This window comes from Bubalus bubalis, chromosome 3, assembly GCF_019923935.1.
Source record: "Bubalus bubalis isolate 160015118507 breed Murrah chromosome 3, NDDB_SH_1, whole genome shotgun sequence".
NCBI lineage: Eukaryota > Metazoa > Chordata > Mammalia > Artiodactyla > Bovidae > Bubalus > Bubalus bubalis.
Window position 1 is genome coordinate 124,370,120 of NC_059159.1, and position 16,047 is coordinate 124,386,166.

At 50.3% G+C, this 16,047-nt stretch overlaps 1 protein-coding gene across 11 annotated transcripts in view; it reads left to right on the forward strand.

Moving 5' to 3' along the window:
- The window catches only part of CCDC180 (coiled-coil domain containing 180), a 72,885-nt gene that overhangs the window by 19,912 nt on the left and 36,926 nt on the right, over nucleotides 1–16,047 (forward strand). For 10 of the 11 annotated variants that reach the window (XM_044940055.2, XM_044940057.2, XM_044940058.2 and 7 more), the window contains exons 7-14: nucleotides 1,939–2,027; nucleotides 3,336–3,445; nucleotides 4,465–4,593; nucleotides 4,701–4,811; nucleotides 4,931–5,026; nucleotides 6,966–7,129; nucleotides 8,891–9,010; nucleotides 13,836–13,915. In XM_044940055.2, the coding sequence (XP_044795990.2) occupies nucleotides 1,939–2,027; nucleotides 3,336–3,445; nucleotides 4,465–4,593; nucleotides 4,701–4,811; nucleotides 4,931–5,026; nucleotides 6,966–7,129; nucleotides 8,891–9,010; nucleotides 13,836–13,915 (899 nt within the window). Of the gene's footprint in view, nucleotides 1–1,938; nucleotides 2,028–3,335; nucleotides 3,446–4,464; nucleotides 4,594–4,700; nucleotides 4,812–4,930; nucleotides 5,027–6,965; nucleotides 7,130–8,890; nucleotides 9,011–13,835; nucleotides 13,916–16,047 lie in introns of those variants that run through there. The other variant, XM_044940061.2, reaches the window with a different exon arrangement.

Here is a 16,047-nt window from a genome sequence, read left to right on the forward strand (position 1 = left end):
CAAACATGCCATTTCAGCTCCCTGAGCTCACACTCCTCAAGTAGGAAGAAAGGAAAAGGAGAGGTTGCATTTTCCTCGGTGGGGGGCACTTTGGAGAATGTAGCAGGAGCTGGGCTGTGCCTAGGTTCTTTCACTCTTCACCAACCATAAATGTTTCTCCAGGATCTGCATACCTGGTGCCTGTCAAAGGGAGACGTGGGACTCTGGGACAGGGAGTCAGTCCAGCTCTATCTGCCTTTGTGTTCCCTTTAACCTTGTTGGAGCAGGGATTGACCCACTGCTGGGTGAAGGTCTCTCCCCTGCCCTGCCCTTTGAGTCTCCCCAGGCAAAGTTCCCCTACAGCTCCTGAGACTCAGCACCCTGAACTGTTGGGCAGACCCATTAGCCGCACAGACAGGAGATCAGCACTCTCCAGCCCATGTCCCTGATGCCCAATGCAAGGATCCAGAGGCACAGACAACTGGGACCTGAGCATGATCCCCCCATCTCCCAGGGTGACAGTCTCGCAGCCTGACTGTAACTCTGGATCCTTTAAAGGAAAGGCTTCTCTCTGCTGACATTAGGCCCAGGGTCTTCTGAAGTCTCCCTGTGCTTCCAGAGGGTCCCCTTTTCCCTTGAGTTTAGGCTTGAACCACCCACCATCCCCATAACTGGATATGACATCAGTTAGGAGCTCTTGGCACCCATAGGACAGTATTTAAGGAAAGGCACTTCTCATGGAGGGCTCTGGCATTATGCCAGCTTCCTGTTGAAGACTAGGTCCACTCTGCTGTGGATGCGAATCCAGAGCACAACTCCCTGCCCAGGAAGAGAGATGTGTTTATAACCAACTGGGCCCTGCTACCCTCAAAGTGACTGAGGTCACTAACTCAGCATCAGCACCTCTCTGAGGGCCTTGTCCCCTTCTTGAAAATTCAGCTAGCTAAACCAGTCAACTTGTGCATTCATTCACCCAGGACAGGACATCTGGGTGAGTGGAAGAGGAACTCGGGGTACGGGTAGATCACCACTAGCATAAACCAAGTCCCCAGGTTCACGGGGCAAGTGACTGAGAAGCCAGAGCCATAAGCAGCTCCCATAGTCGGGGTACCCTGGCTGCAGTGCAGCTGCCTTGGTCCAGGGGCATTTGGTTGACAAAGTTGAGAGATTCGCCTCTGGAGGGTCAGCCTGGGCCCCATCAGCTGCTGCCCTGCAGTCTCCCTTGGTGGTAGGTGCACATGAGGACTGCATCAGACAGTGTCTGGAAAGTGCTTCACATGTCAGGGCCCCCAGGCACAGCAGGTGTTGCTGAGAACTGCATTTCTGGGGCACTTATCCTGTGGACAGCACATTCCAGGATTTTCATTCCAAAGCTGAGGTTGTGCTCACCCATCATGGTCCTCCCTGCTGAGACAGTTTGTCCTTGGGGTCCCAGCTTTCTCCTCCCTCACCCAAACTCTGTGGATCATGGACCTGGGCATCACAGGCAGGGATCTGGGAATCCCAAGGCCAGTTTGTCCAGGGACTTCCCTCCCACATCCCCCACCCTGGACAATGGGGTCACCCCAGGTGCCTCATCTAATGGGTTGCTGAAGAAGCAGATGAGGGCCTGCTGAACGCTGAGCCTTGGTCCGGCATCCCCAGGCTGGCCAACCCCCCAGTGGCCCTCAGTTTCCACATGTGGAAGATGGCTCATGCCCACCACCCACACTCAGTGTGCAGCCAGAATGGAGCAAGCTCTCTGAGGCAGGCCCTTCTTCTCATCTAAGGACTGTGGTGTGTCTGCTGGCAGCAGATACCCTGGCAGTGTTTGCTGGGGGCACGTCCTTGGGGCATTTTGGAATTGGGTGGCCCCAGGCTATTGCCAGTTCCCAGGGTCTCTGTGGACACCAAGATCTACCCTGGAGGAGGCGGTGAGGGGGCTGTGAGGGTCAGTGTTTTCCTCTGCTTGTGTCTCAGGGAAAAGGAAATAGCCAAAAAGGAAAAAGCTCAAGAGAGTGAGAACACCATCGACGCCAGAGAAGTCCGGGGCCTCACGGACATCATTGGTGAGCCTGTGTTCAGCTGTGAAAGCAGAGAGTGCTCCGTGGGGAGCTCCTGGGAACTCTAATGTAGAAGCACCTGCAGGTCCCACTGTCGTCCTGCTCAGCCTCATAGGAGGCCATCCCCCTGGACCCTCTCCCCTGGATCTTTCCCCGCACCTCCTCCCATCAGCCTGTCCCCTGAACTTCCTCCCCTCAGCCTTGTCCCCTGAACCTCTTCCCTTCAGCCTTGTCCTCTGGGTCTTTCCCCTGAACTTCCTCTCCTCAGCATTGTCCCCTGAACCCTTGTCCCTTGAACCCTTGTCACCCTTTCCCCTGGACCTTCTTCTCATTGCAGGGAGCTGGGGGAGGAAGGGGGCCACCTGCAGTCAGCACTGACTGATGAGACCGGCTGGTAAAGGGTGTACTGTAACTCGATATTCTGTGATTTCATGGAAGGATCTTTCAACTGACATTGCCTTCCTTCACACCTTCACACACACATTGTGCTTCCCTGGTGGCTCAGATGGTAAAGCGTCTACCTGCAGTGCAGGGGACCCAGGTTTGATCCCTGGGTCAGGAAGATCCCTTGGAGAAGGAAATGGCAATCCACTCCAGTACTCTTACCTGGAGTATTCCATGGACAGAGGAGCCTAGTGGGCTACAGTGCATGGGGTTGCAAAGAGTCAGAAATGACTGAGTGACTTCACTTTCTTTCTTTCTTTTCCTTCATACCACATTACCCTAGTTTGACTTTATCCCGATATGGAAGCTCTTTTTCTTTGTGATTAAAAAAGTAGTACTTGCTCAATATAGAAAAACAAAGGAAAGAGGTAAAGCAGAAAGTGAAAAGTCCACCTCCACAGTAGCACGCATTCTCTTCCCAAGAGTGTCCACTGCCCAAGAGACCTCATAGTGTCCAGGATCCCACAGGTATTCAGGGACAGCAGGGCACAGGGAAAGAGAACCTGCCTCTCGGCTTCATCCCGAGGAGTAATTGACTTAGAACAAGACCTAGCGAGTGGTAAGTGCTGGTAAGTGTCAGTAATTCTTATCTGTGTATGTATTTTCTTCTATAAAACTTTTAATTAAAACCTAGATGGCCCTATTCTATACATACCATTTGGAACATTTTTCCAGCATTCAGTTGTATGCGCAAGACTTAATTCCCTATAGCACTTAAGGATCACCTTCTTTTTCCTTAAGACTCTGATACTGCTGGCCTGCTTTGGGGGTGGGCATCTCCTGAACCCAGGCACTTGCCGTCTTCCCCTGGGTGCTCTGACCTCACCTTGATGCTCTGAGGGCAGCCTCATCACCTCTCTTGTTCTCTAGTTCCTGAGAGGATCAGCAGCACCACCTTTCAAAAGCAAGGAGATTCCAAGAGGAGGGGCTACGAGAGTGCCCTGGCGAGCTTTAAGGAAGAGATCGCTCAGATTGGGATGGTGAGAATTTTCCCTCTCACTCCCCTTCTGTTCCTGGGCCATCCCAATGGGCGGGTGGGCTCTGTGCAGCACCCACTGCCCCTCCCCCCAGGTCCTCAGTGGCTCACCACAGTGTAGATGGAATGGTGTAGACAGAATTGCAGGAGTCATGTTTGGATGGCTCATGGCAAGTGCTGATGGTGAGCACAGCCCTATATGTCAGGTACTGTTACAACCCCCATTTTACAGGTGAGGCCCAGAAAGTCCTGCCTGATTTGGCACATAAGGGCCAAGTGGGAATTGGACTCTGGGTCTGATGCTTAAGCCAAGTCTTGGATCACCCTGCTCAGTCCTGCTAACAAGGGGCCAAACGTCCTGCCCTTAGGCACTACCCTTACTTGGCTCCCCATTCCTTTCCAGAGACCTTGTCTGTAACCAGACTGATCCCTGGAATATTCCCTAAAGAGACCTTTTTTGCCCTTTTGGGTCCATATCTCTAGGCCCTAAATCACACTCTCCACTTTCTATGTGAATTCCCTGGATCCTGGGAGATGGCTGTAGACCCAAAGGACCAAGAAGGCACACTTCCAGCCTGCTCATCACTTTTCTAACACATCCCAACTAGATGTGAGCTCTGCTCTCACCATGAGCTCTGTGCCTGTGGTCACACAACCTAACTGAGCCTCAGTTTCTTCATCTGAAGTACTCTTGGAATTATTTCTTTGGCCACTTCTTTAATGAATACTTGTGGAGCTCCAACCATGGGCCAGGCATAAGGTCAGCACCTACTTCACAGGCTGTGATGAGGACCGAGTGAGTCTGAGGACAAGGGCTCACACATGATATGTGTCCCAAATGGTGCTGCCCTCGTGCTATGGCTGGGAACAATGAGTAAACCTTAACTCTTTAGGTCTAGTTACGAGTTACTATTTTTGAGAGGGGACCACAGCTGGTGCTTCCCTATTATAGGGTTGGGGAGGAGTCCTTCCTGTCCCAGGGGTGTTGATACCACAGCCCTCGCCCTCCCTGGCCTGTTTTAGGAAATGGAACCTCTCATCTTGGAACCAGGAGCACTTCTTTTAAAAAAGCTGGCTGAGTCTGACGAGGATGTCAACAATCTCTTCAAAAAGGTGGAAAACGACAGCAACCTCGAAGACTACACCATCCAAGTAGGCATCTCTCTCATGGTGGGGCCTGCCCCGCCTGCGTCCGCTCCTGCTCCTCCTTCCCTGTGTCCTACCCGTTCTCACAGTCCAACCCAAACTTCTCTGCACAGACCCTGTTGGAGCTGAGGGATCAGGTGGCCGAGAAGTTCCTGCTGCAGAAGCAGGAGATCAAGGAGCTGGATGAGACACTGCACTCACTTGAGTTCTCCCGGGTAGATAAAGTGAGCTTGCCTCCAGATGGGCTCTGGGTGACTCTCACTTGTCCAATTTATGGGGTATCACCTGTTTTCAGTCCTCTAGGAGAAGAGAGTCGCTCACTGCGGTGCCTTGTCATTTCTAGCTAAAAAGCGTGTTGAAGAAATATGTGGAAATCATAGAGAAAACTTCCTACCTCATGCAGCCCGACGTGTATAAGCTGATCAATAAAGAAGCCATGGTGAGTGGTTTTCACACGAACAGGATCAGCCTGCAAAAGCAGGACCACAGGATGCCCTAGAGCCTGGGTCTCAGCAATGATGGGCTTCTCATATGTAACATTTCCAAGTAACTCAGGTTGGCCACTTGAGTTCAGAACCAGAGTCTTTGTTAAGTACTTCCAGTGGAAATCCCTGCAGTACATTTTGTACTTCCCTGCCATGTTCATCCCAGTGAACCTAATACAGTGTCAGCAGTTTGACCGACGCTGATTCTGCGAGCACCTTCGGGGCTGTGTCTCAGCTGCCATATGCAGTATAATGTGTGCTACGTGACAGAAGCATGGTCTCATAGCTGTTGTGGACTCAGGGTGGTGTGTGCACTCATGAGTGACCTCAGGACGCTCTGTATGTCCAGTCTTTCCAGTGGTTCTTGTCTGTCCTCCTGCTGTCTGTCAGTGCCTGTTGCTGAACCACGCCTGCCCCTCTGGATCTGTTCCCACTGCTTCCCTATCCACACCCCAGCCTCCCCCAAATGCTTCCTTTGGGATTAAAAAAAAAGACAAACAAGAAAATCAATGTTATTCATGACAGGACACTTCTTCTGGCTATTCAGAGGCACATTTTCTTATGTGGGTTTCTGGGTCTGGTGCAGAAAGCTGGGCTTGCCAGGTAACGGCCCTCCTGGCAGCACACAGAGTAGAAGCAGCACAGTGTTCAGAAACACAGATGGGTGCCAGCGCAGGGGTGTGCCTTGGGGTCCTGGACAAAGCGTGGACAGGGAGTAAGCACAGACCCCTCCTCCACGGTCCAGACATGAATGCTCCCGAAATTGCTGCACCTAGAACTCCGTGTCCGTAAAATGAGGACAGTGATACTCAGGCACCTGAGTATCACAAGATACTCAGTACTTGTTGGGAGGGCTACATGAGAGGGCTCAGCAGTGGCTCTCATTTGAGACATGCAAGAGTTCCTCACTTTGAATTAACTACTTGCTCGATTAGGTGTGTCAGAGTTAGCAGTCTCCCAGTTACATTTCAGCGTTTGACTTCACTAGGCTTATCGTCCACGGAACAACCGGTGCTTTCTCCTTGCTCTGTGTGCATCTATGTCTTTTAACTCCAGCAGTACCCTGTGCTGTGAAGAGCATCATCTTCACATTATGGCTACAGATATGGAGGTTCAGGAAATACTTGCCAACGCCCCCCAGCTAGGAACAGCTGGCATCAAACCTCAGCTCCCAGTGGAATTTCATTGCTGGAATTTCTGCCCGCTATGTGTAGCAGTTCTCAGCCCTGCTCCAGGGCAGTGCATAGAGGGCTCTGGGACATGTATGGAACATTTTTGGCTGTTCCAGCCCTTGGGGACATGGGAGAGGCTAGTCTCATTGGAGGGGCTGTGGAGGCTGGATGGCAGATGAGTACCACCCAGTGAAGAATCATCTCCACTGCCATGCCCTCGTGAGGACTGCTGGAAGGACTGCTAAAGAGTGTTCTAGCTCTGACCTTATTTGGTCATTGGGTACTGGTTCTCATCACAACCATGTGTGACTGGTCCCTGGTAACATGAGCATTCTGCTGTTGGAGCAAATTTATAAAAAGAACAGCTAGACACTGAGAGCCCGCTGAAGTGCTTAACTCTAATGAATTTAGAATCACCTTTATAAACAGTCTGAGATGGCCTTGGAGCTGGGTTGAAACTCACCTGACCAGGATTCACCATTAAGCCTTCAGGATAGACCCTTGTCACTGTCTGTAGCTGCTGAACCCCGGGCAGCTTCCTTGAGTGCCCAGTGACCTCCCCTCCCCAGTACTCCTCAGATGCTCCCACCACCCTGCTCAGCACTCAGCCCACAGCTCACCCGGGCCCTCTCCAGCTGCCCACCACCCCTCTCCTACTGAGCCTTGTTCTGACCTTGGAGAGCCCCTGCTCCATCTAGAACCTGCCCACCTGTGACCGCAGATCATAAACCACGCCCTGCTGGGCAACCGGAGGGCCCTCGCCCAGCTGTTCGTCAACCTGATGGAAGCCAGGCTGCAGCAGGAGCTTGATAGCCACCGCCGCTGGCAGGGCCTGATGGATGCCTGGAAGGCTCTCAAGAAGGAGTATCTGGTGCAGGGTTTCCGGTCAGTGGCTGCCCACACCGCAGAGACTCTCCCCCACCACCCCCACCCTGCGCCCCCGCCAGCGTGGGTCAGTGAGCAGAGTGCGTTCTCCCTCCCTTTGTCATTACTTTAAAATGTGGTTGCTTTTTCTAATGGTAAAAGTAATAGCTGCTTTTTTTTTTTCCTTAGAGTCAAAATAGATAGAAGTATAAGGAAAAATTAAAAGTCACCATTAATTTCTCATCACAGTGAGAAGCACAGCTGATATTTTGGTATTATTTTCTTCCAGGCTTTTTTAGACCCATACTGCATGTGTAGATTTGTATCTTATTTTCTTCATACACATTTTCTCATACGCATCTTCTTGAAAGTGAAAGTGTTATTCACTCAATCGTGTCCGACTCTTTGTGACCCCATGGAGTATATAGCCCACCGGGCTCCTCTGTCCATGGGATTCTCTAGGCAGGAATACTGGAGTGAGTTGTCATTGCCTTCTCCGGGGTCTTCCCGACCTGGGGATCAAACCTGGGTCTCCTGCATTACAGGTAGATTCTTTACCATCTGAGTCACAAGGGAAGCCCAAAAGGGAAAGTGAAATTCGCTCAGTCGTGTCCAACTCTTTGTGACCCCATTGACTATACAGTCCATGGAATTCTTCAGGCCAGAATACTGGAGTGGGTAGCCTTACCCTTCTCCAGGGGATCTTCCCAATCCAGAGATCAAACCCAGGTCTCCCGCACTGCAGGTGGATTCTTTACTAGCTGAAGCCCACTGTACAAGTGGTTTGAAAATGTTAGCCTGATTACCCGCCCACTGTCCACTCTTTACTGTTACTGGGCCAAGGAGAATGGCCATCCCTCAGGCTTGGGCCACTTCCCACCCTGTGGGAGCAAGTTTCACTCCTGGGAGGGAGGGTGAAGAGAGGGGCCATCTCCAAGCTTCCCCCATCAGGTGGCACTCTTGTTAATACTGACACAAGGCCATGGAGGTTTTGGCCAGCAAAGAAGGCTTTCTTTTGCTAAGAAAGGGACACTTGGAACCAAGATGTCTAGAGTCACCAGAGAGTATCTGTCTGTGCTGTAGGTGTGGTGGCAGGAGGCCCACTGTCCACCCGCATTTATAAACGGAGACCACCGGAGTCTGACTCTAGGATGGATGGAGAAGTGTACCGAGGTCTGACTGCCCCTGTATTTTCTTTGTGACCTTGGTCAAGGGCTTAAACATTCACAGGCTTTGTCTGCAGATACTATGATGGACTGGTGACAGGGTTTCGGTGATGATCAACAAGATGCTCTATGGAAAGTACCTGGTCCAGGCCTGGGCTTGGATCTGGGAGGTTCAGACATCAGTAACCATCATGGACAGTGATGGGAAGAGGTGACATTTACTGGGCATTTCCCAGGAGTGAGGCATGGTGCTAATGGTTTTGCTCGCATTATCTGGCGGGGTCCTCATAAGTACCACTTGAGGAAGGTATTGTCATTACCTTGACAGAAGAGGAAACCAAGTTTCAGGGAAGGGGCGACTTGTCCAAGGTCACAGAGCTGGAGGCAGCAGTCAGGACCCACACCTGAGCTGTGCCTGCCGACCCCTCTGTTCTTCCCTCCCCCACCCTCCCTCCCTCTCTTCCCTCCTTTCCTGTATCCCTGAGGCCTGGATATGGGGAAGGGGTTGGGAGTGGTGTCAGGGTGCTGAATGTTCTTACCATGAGTCTCATGCCTTCTCTCCCACCCACCCTGCCCCTTCTCTTCTGTCCATGGTCCAATGTGTCTGGACACCCAGTGAGTTCATGGCCAGTGAGAGGATCCAGACTCCTCCGGCTGTGAAGAAAGAGCTTGAGACCATGATGAAGAACCAGAGCATCCTGCAGCAAAAGCGACTGGACCATCTGTGCACCATCTGGTACAGCAGGAGGGGAGGGCCCTCTCGGGAGGGGCACCTTTGGGGGTCCATGGGGGAGGCAGGCAGAGTCCTTACTGTTGACTTTTCTCTTGAGGTGTTGTCCTCCAGACCAGGCCATCTCCCAGTTCTCTGGCCCTGGGCTGGTCACCTGGGTCCATGTTCTGGGGTGTCCCAGCCCCAGTGGCAACAGGGAATGTGACACATTTGCTGCAGAAAGAAGTTTAGTGTGACTCTGCCAAAGAGCTTGGAAGGAGGCAGTGGCGAGGGGTGAGGTCAGAGGAGAGTAGGGGAGTCGGCAGGGAGCCAGGTCAGGGGGTGGACTTTTTCCTGAGGGCAGTGAGGAATGGAGTGGCTCCATCAGCTCTGCAGTTTGGAGCGTGGATGGAGGCATGTAAAGCTGAAGGCCCAGATGTTGGTAAGGAGGCTGCTGTCACCAGACAAGGGACCGGTGAGAGGCTGTGGACAGATGCTTTGCTTAGACCTGTGTTCACCAGCTCTGATCCATGATAAGCTGCTTGGTGAGGGCATGCTGAATGTTCCAGATCCTGGAAGCCCACAGCCTTGGGAGTCCGTAGCATCCACCCTCAGCAGCAGGATGGAACCTGTGTGGTCCTGCAGGGCAGAGACATTTCATGTGCTGGAAGCCATGCACCTCACTGGTCCCTTTCATCCTGGTCACTCTGGGATACAGGTTTTTCCCATCACCTCACCAAAGAGCCCAAGTTCTCCTAGGATGTTAATGACTGTTAGGACCCTACACAACTCAAGCCAGAGAGATTCTACAAGGATGGGCATCTCCTGCCCCAGGTGCAGCCACATCTTCATGCAAGCATGAAATTTACAAGGTGGATAAAAATCTCAACACAAGGAAAAGTGCTTTTGTTGTTTTCTATGACTCCACTTGGGCTTCCACAGGTGACGCTAGTGGTAAAGAACCCTCCTGCCAATGCAGGAGACATAAGAAACGCAGGTTTGATTCATTGGTCAGGAAGATCCCCTGGAAGAGGGTGTGGTAACACACTCCAATATTCTTGCCTGGAGAATCCCATGGACAGAGGAGGCTGGCAGGCTATAGTCCATGGGGTTGCAAAGAGTTGGACACAACTGAAGCAACTTAGCACACACACGCATGACTTCACTTATTTCTGACATTGAGTCCCTGTTCATAAAGGTGGGCAGAACTTAGTCTTTCTTGGGGATCTTGCCCATCAACAGAAAGCTAAGGAATCCCACCCAGAGCCAAGCCTGGGGAGTCTGATCATCAGTGTTTGGTCCACACACGTTGTTATTGAGTCACTCAGTTGTGTCTAACTCTTTGTGATCCCATGGACTGCAGCACACCAGGCTTCCCTGTCCTTCATTATCTCCTGGAGTTTGCTCAAACTCATGTCCATTGAATCAGTGATGCCATTCAACCATCTCATCCTCTGTCGTCCCCTTCTCCTCCTGCCCTCAATCTTTCCCAGCATCAGGGTCTTTTCCAATGAACTGACTCTTCACATCAGGTGGCCAAAGTGTTGGAGCTTCAACTTCAGCATCAGTCCTTCCAATGAATATTCAGGGTTGATTTCCTTTAGGATTGACTGGTTTGATCTCCTTGCAGTTCAAGGGACTCTCAAGAGTCTTCTTCAATGCCACAGTTCAAAAGCATCACACGTGCTACTGGGCAACTGCTGCTGCCTCCACACAGCTGGATGCAGGAATCTTGAGGAGACTGCTCTGAGCCCCTGAGTTCTCCCATCCAGGCAGCCATTTCTTTCCAGAGACCTGGGTCTTGTAGTTGCTCCAGCAGTGCCACCAGGAAGCAGGACCCACCTGCTGGCACTGCCGGGACCCACCCTGCTCTGTCCACCCCTTCCCAAGCCCCTTTCTATTGGGTGAAGAGGAGTCCTGGTCCAAAGCATCCTCTTCCTCCCCAGGGCTCTCTGCCCAGTCCCTCGAATGCCTGCTCCTCACCAATGCTCTCGACTCCCCTAAGCGCTTAGACTTTTGCAAACCAAATGCAGAAAGAGTTCTAGGCTGATGTCTTTTCTGCCCCAGCACATCCTTCATACAGGCTGTGAATGTGGATCTGGCTGCTGCCCAAGTGGAGTGGAAAGTTGGGGCCAAGCACATGGAGAAAAATGCGTCCTTTGATGCTTCTGGCCACAGCTGGGACATACTGTATAGTGGCAGTGTCTTCAGGCAGCGTGTGGAACTGGGTGTGTGATAGGACCTGGCTTGGAGGAAGTCGTGGGCAGTTCTAGGATATCAGAAGCAAGAGCACATTTATAGGACATAGGACCCAGCAGTGGGGATATATAAAAAGGTGAAGTCAGGACACAATTCCAGTGTCTGGAAGCATTGTAAACACATACAACTTAAAGGTAAAGTTGCAGAACCTTGATCCCAGAAATCCGTGAGTGTCAAGCGAAGGTTTGGGTTTGTGGTGTTAGTGCAAGCAGTCTGGACAGCTCCCACAAAGCACACCATGTAGACCCCACTTATTTCTCCTTGGCCCATCAGCAGCTAGGGAGCCTTCTAATCAAGCCTGAGGAGCTGTCCAGGGAACTAACTGCCTCATGTGGGGCCTCACGCAGGCCCCACGTCCCATCCCAACCCATGGCTACAGGCCTTCCTCTGGAAACCCCAGAGTACCAGACACCCGGTAAGACCCTTTGTTCTGGCTCGTGCCAGGCCCTCTGTAGGCTTGTGGGTAGTGATGGCAGAGGGGTTGGGAGTTTTATTAAGATTCCCAGGGTCTCTCCCAGGAGAATTCCCATGGATTTTCTTGGACCCAATAAATACATGTGCATGTAATTTTTTAAAATGAAAATTTCATTTTGGAGTAATGTTAGATTTACGGAAAAGTTACAAAGATAATGCACAGAATTCCTCTATATTCCTAATCCAGTTTCCCTCATGTTGTCATCGTACCCTTCCTCTGGATGCTTGTCAACACTAAAATTAACTTTGATGCATTTGCATTAACTATACAACACACTTTTTTGAATTTCACCAATTTTTCCATTAATATCCTTTTTCTGTTCCAAGACCCAGTCTAGGACACCACATTGCATTTAGTACAATGTTTAGACTTGAGATCATGCCCTGCACACTCTTGTATTTCCCTTTTGCTCTTTCAGTTCAGTTCAGTCGCTGTGCATGTCCAACTCTTTGCAGCCCAATGGACTGCAGCACTCCAGGCTTCCCTGTCCATCACCAACTCCCGGAGTTCACCCAAACTCATGTCCATCGAGTTAGTGATGCCATCCAACCATCTTATCATCTCTCGTCCCCTTCTCCTCCTCCCTTCAATCTTTCCCAGCATCAGGGTCTTTTCCAATGAGTCAGCTCTTCACATAAGGTGGCCAAAGTATTGGAGCTTCAACTTCAGCATCAGTCCTTCCAATGAATATTCAGGACTGATTCCTTTAGGATGGACTGGTTGGGTCTCCTTGCAGTCCAAGGGACTCTCAAGAGTCTTCCAATACCGCAGTTCAAAAGCATCAGTTTTTTGGTGCTCAGCTTTCTTTATGGTCCAGTTCTCACATCCATACATGACTACTAGAAAAATCATAGCTTTGACTAGATGAACCTTTGTTGGCAAAGTAATGTCTCTGATTTTTAATACTCTGTCTAGGTTTGTCATAGCTTTTCTTCCAAGGAGCAAGTGTCTTTTAATTTCATGGCTGCAGTTACCATCTGCCGTGATTTTGGAGCCCAGGAAAATAAAGTCTGTCACTGTTTCCATTGTTTCCCCATCTATTTGCCATGAAGTGATGGGACCAGATGGGACCAGATGCCATGATCTTCGTTTTTTGCTCTTTACTATCCCACTCTAAGTAGGCTGCCCAAGACCATCTTGGGCTACATGTCTTGTCTTGGCATAATTGTTCTTAGCATCCCCCTTTCACTGTCAAAATATCCTAATGTGGACAATAAATAATATGTCATATTCATTTTTTCCACACCACTAAACACCACCTGAAACTTAGTGACTTAAAGCAGCCAACAATCATTTTTTGCTTCTCATGATTCTGTGAGCCAGCTGGGCAGTTTCCCTTGGCTGGAGCTAGATGGTCCAGGATGGCCTTCCTCATGTGTCTGGAGCCTTGGGTGGGGCAGCTGGGGCCTCTCTCCACTTGCTCTCTCGCCCTCCAGGAGGCTAATCCAGGCTTGTAGGCGTGGTGGTGGTGCTGGTGCTGGGAAAAGAGCTCCCTGCAACAAGAGAGGGCAAGCAGAAGTCTCAAGCCTCTGCTGAGACTGGTAAATATGCTGAGACATATTTACTAGTGTCTCATTGGCCAAAGCAAATCTCATGGCCAAGCCCGGAACCTGGGATGGGGAAATAAACTCGATCTCCCGGTGGGAGGACCTAACAATATTGACAATTTTTCAATCCGCCACATTCTTTTTAGTGACTATAGTAAAGAATCATGTATTGTATTTAAGAAATTCCCTATTGTTAGATATGAATGTTGTTTTTTATTTTTTGAGTGTTTATAAACAGAACTGTTAAGCAACTGTCTTAATGCATAAACTTTGTATATGTTTTATATTGTCTCTGATTGGGTTCCTTGAAGTGGATTCCTGGGTTGTGTGATATAAACCATTTTTTTCCCCATTAGGAAAATTCAGTTTTATTCTAAGTAACAAGCTCACTGATATTAATAGACCTTTTCATGACATATGTTTGGCACCAGAAAATCCCCAACAAGTCACGTATTTCTTCAGCATCTGTGTAGATACTTCCCTGGACCATTGTTCCTTGAAGATGCTACCAGTCTTGGTCAGTGAGTGTTTTACTCAATCATGGCTTACGTGTCACACCTTCCTTCCCCAGTGACCTCCTGCCCCCCAATTACAGCAAAGCTCAGCTGATGGAATGGCGTTCTTCTCTCGACTCATTGAACAAGCACATCGGTGAGTGAGGTTTGTGGTATCCCACTCGGGTCTCTCCAGAGCTCTGTTCAAGCAGTAGCTTTGTAGCCATTTCAGTCTGTCGGCCAATTGTTTATGTCAGGGTCTATTACAAACTCAGAAATAGGTGGCAGGTCACTCCTGGGGAAGATGGGTGGCGGGGGAGTGGAGGGAAGAGTAAGCTCTGGGGGTCCATATTGGATCCCAAGTTCTTACCTGGAAGAGTCCCTCTCCTCCCACCACCTCCCACATCCCTGCCCAGCCCACAGCCATGGCAGCCCCATGCTCTGACCCCTGACCACAGCATGAGCTAGAGGGGTGACTCCAAGGCCAGATCCTGCGTGTGTGAGGTGCGCTGTCCCTGCCATGTGACCTAGGGGAAGTCATGGCCTCTCTCAGTCTCACATTCCTCTTCCATAAAGTAGGGATCTCAGGAGTAATAAAGATACCTACCTTGTGAGGTTAACATAAGAAACACATACAGTCCTGTGGTCCAGTTGTAGTTTAGTGCCTGGCTTATTTGGCGCTCAAGAATAAATGGTAATATTTAGAAATTCTCTATAACCAGGGTCCTCAAACTCCAACCCATCATCAGTAAATAAGTTTCACTGGGACACAGCTCTGCTCATTTGTTTACATGCTGTCTCTGGCTGCTTCTGCTTTGTAACAGCAGAAATGAGTGGTTGCGGCAGAGACTGTATGGCTCTCAAAGCTGGAAATATTTACCATCTAGCAGAGTTTGCCAAGTCTTACTGTAGAATATATATAATACTTTCACCTCCTTTGAGATAACCCAGTGAAGTCAGTGGCGTCATTGCCCCCTATGATGGAGAAAGATTCAGAGGCACAGAGAGGTGAAGCATCCTGCTCAGAGTCACACAGCTAAGGAAATGTCACAGCTGGACTTGACCTGACTGCTTTGGTTAGTAGTACCCACCACTGCTCCCAGGACTCTCAGGCTTATAATTCTAAATATATTATATTATAATACCAAAGATAAGAGCCCCAAGACCCTAAATAATAGCAATGGCTGCCATTCACTGGGCACTGCCTAGGAGTAAGCAAGGTGCTGGGCCCTGGTAATCAGTGGAGTAGACCTCTCTTGGGTGCCTCCAGTCCAGACCACGCAGGATGTTACAGCAGGGAGTAAACAAGTGACCAGCTACTTTAATTTGGATTTGGGGCATAGCCTGGTTGAGGGTTATGTGAGACCTTGCCAAGGAAGTGACAATTCAGTTGAAATCTGCAAGGCAAGTACGAGTTAGACACGTCCAGGGGGCAGGGTAGCTTTCCAAGCCATACCCTATCCAGAACACTAGTATGTGGGGAGGCTGAGAGGCCAGACAGAGCTGGAACCTTTGGGGAAAAAGAGAAGAGGTCAAAGGGCCAGGCTGTGCTGGCCACATGGCCACGTGTGGGAGGCTGAACTTCATCCTGAAGGCAGTGGGAAACCAGTGGAAGGTTCCGAGCTGGGAGTGATAAGGTTGATGGGAGGCAGATCAGAGGGGAACAGGAACAGAAGCACAGAAACCCTGGAGAGGGGGGTCTTCATCACACTGACTTCCTAGGAGGGGTGGGGATGTGCTGGCCTAGACGATGGCCCTGGAGATGGCAGAAACCAGCTTTACAGCCTCTCGTCACCAGTTCCACTGCACATCCACCCTCCCCAGTGTCCTCACTGCCCCCTAAGCTCCCTCCTCCCCAGCCCTTGTCAAGGAACAGCCACCACACCATCTCTGGGTCATCTTTCAGTTTCTGGAAGTGACAGGAACGTTAAACTTCAGTTCCTTACCTTAGAAAGCAAGGGTCACACTGAGGTGACTACAAACCAGAAACAACAGGGAGGAGGAAGAGGAGAAAGATCAGTCACATTCCAAATGTTCTGCTGGTCCAATCACTTCTTGAGGGATTCATCCCAGACATGATCTGTAAATGCTCTTAATTTGCACCTGGTTACTGTTCTGTCGCTCAGGACAACTACCCTGAAAGAGTTTCATCAGCCTTGAAACTGAGTCAGGGGTCAGAATCAGAACAGAAAAAATGTAGTTCCTCGTTTGAGGTCCTTATCTTGGGGGTATTGAGGACTTTGAGGTGAGGGAGACAGCACCCCCTGATGTAAATGATCCCTGCTCTGG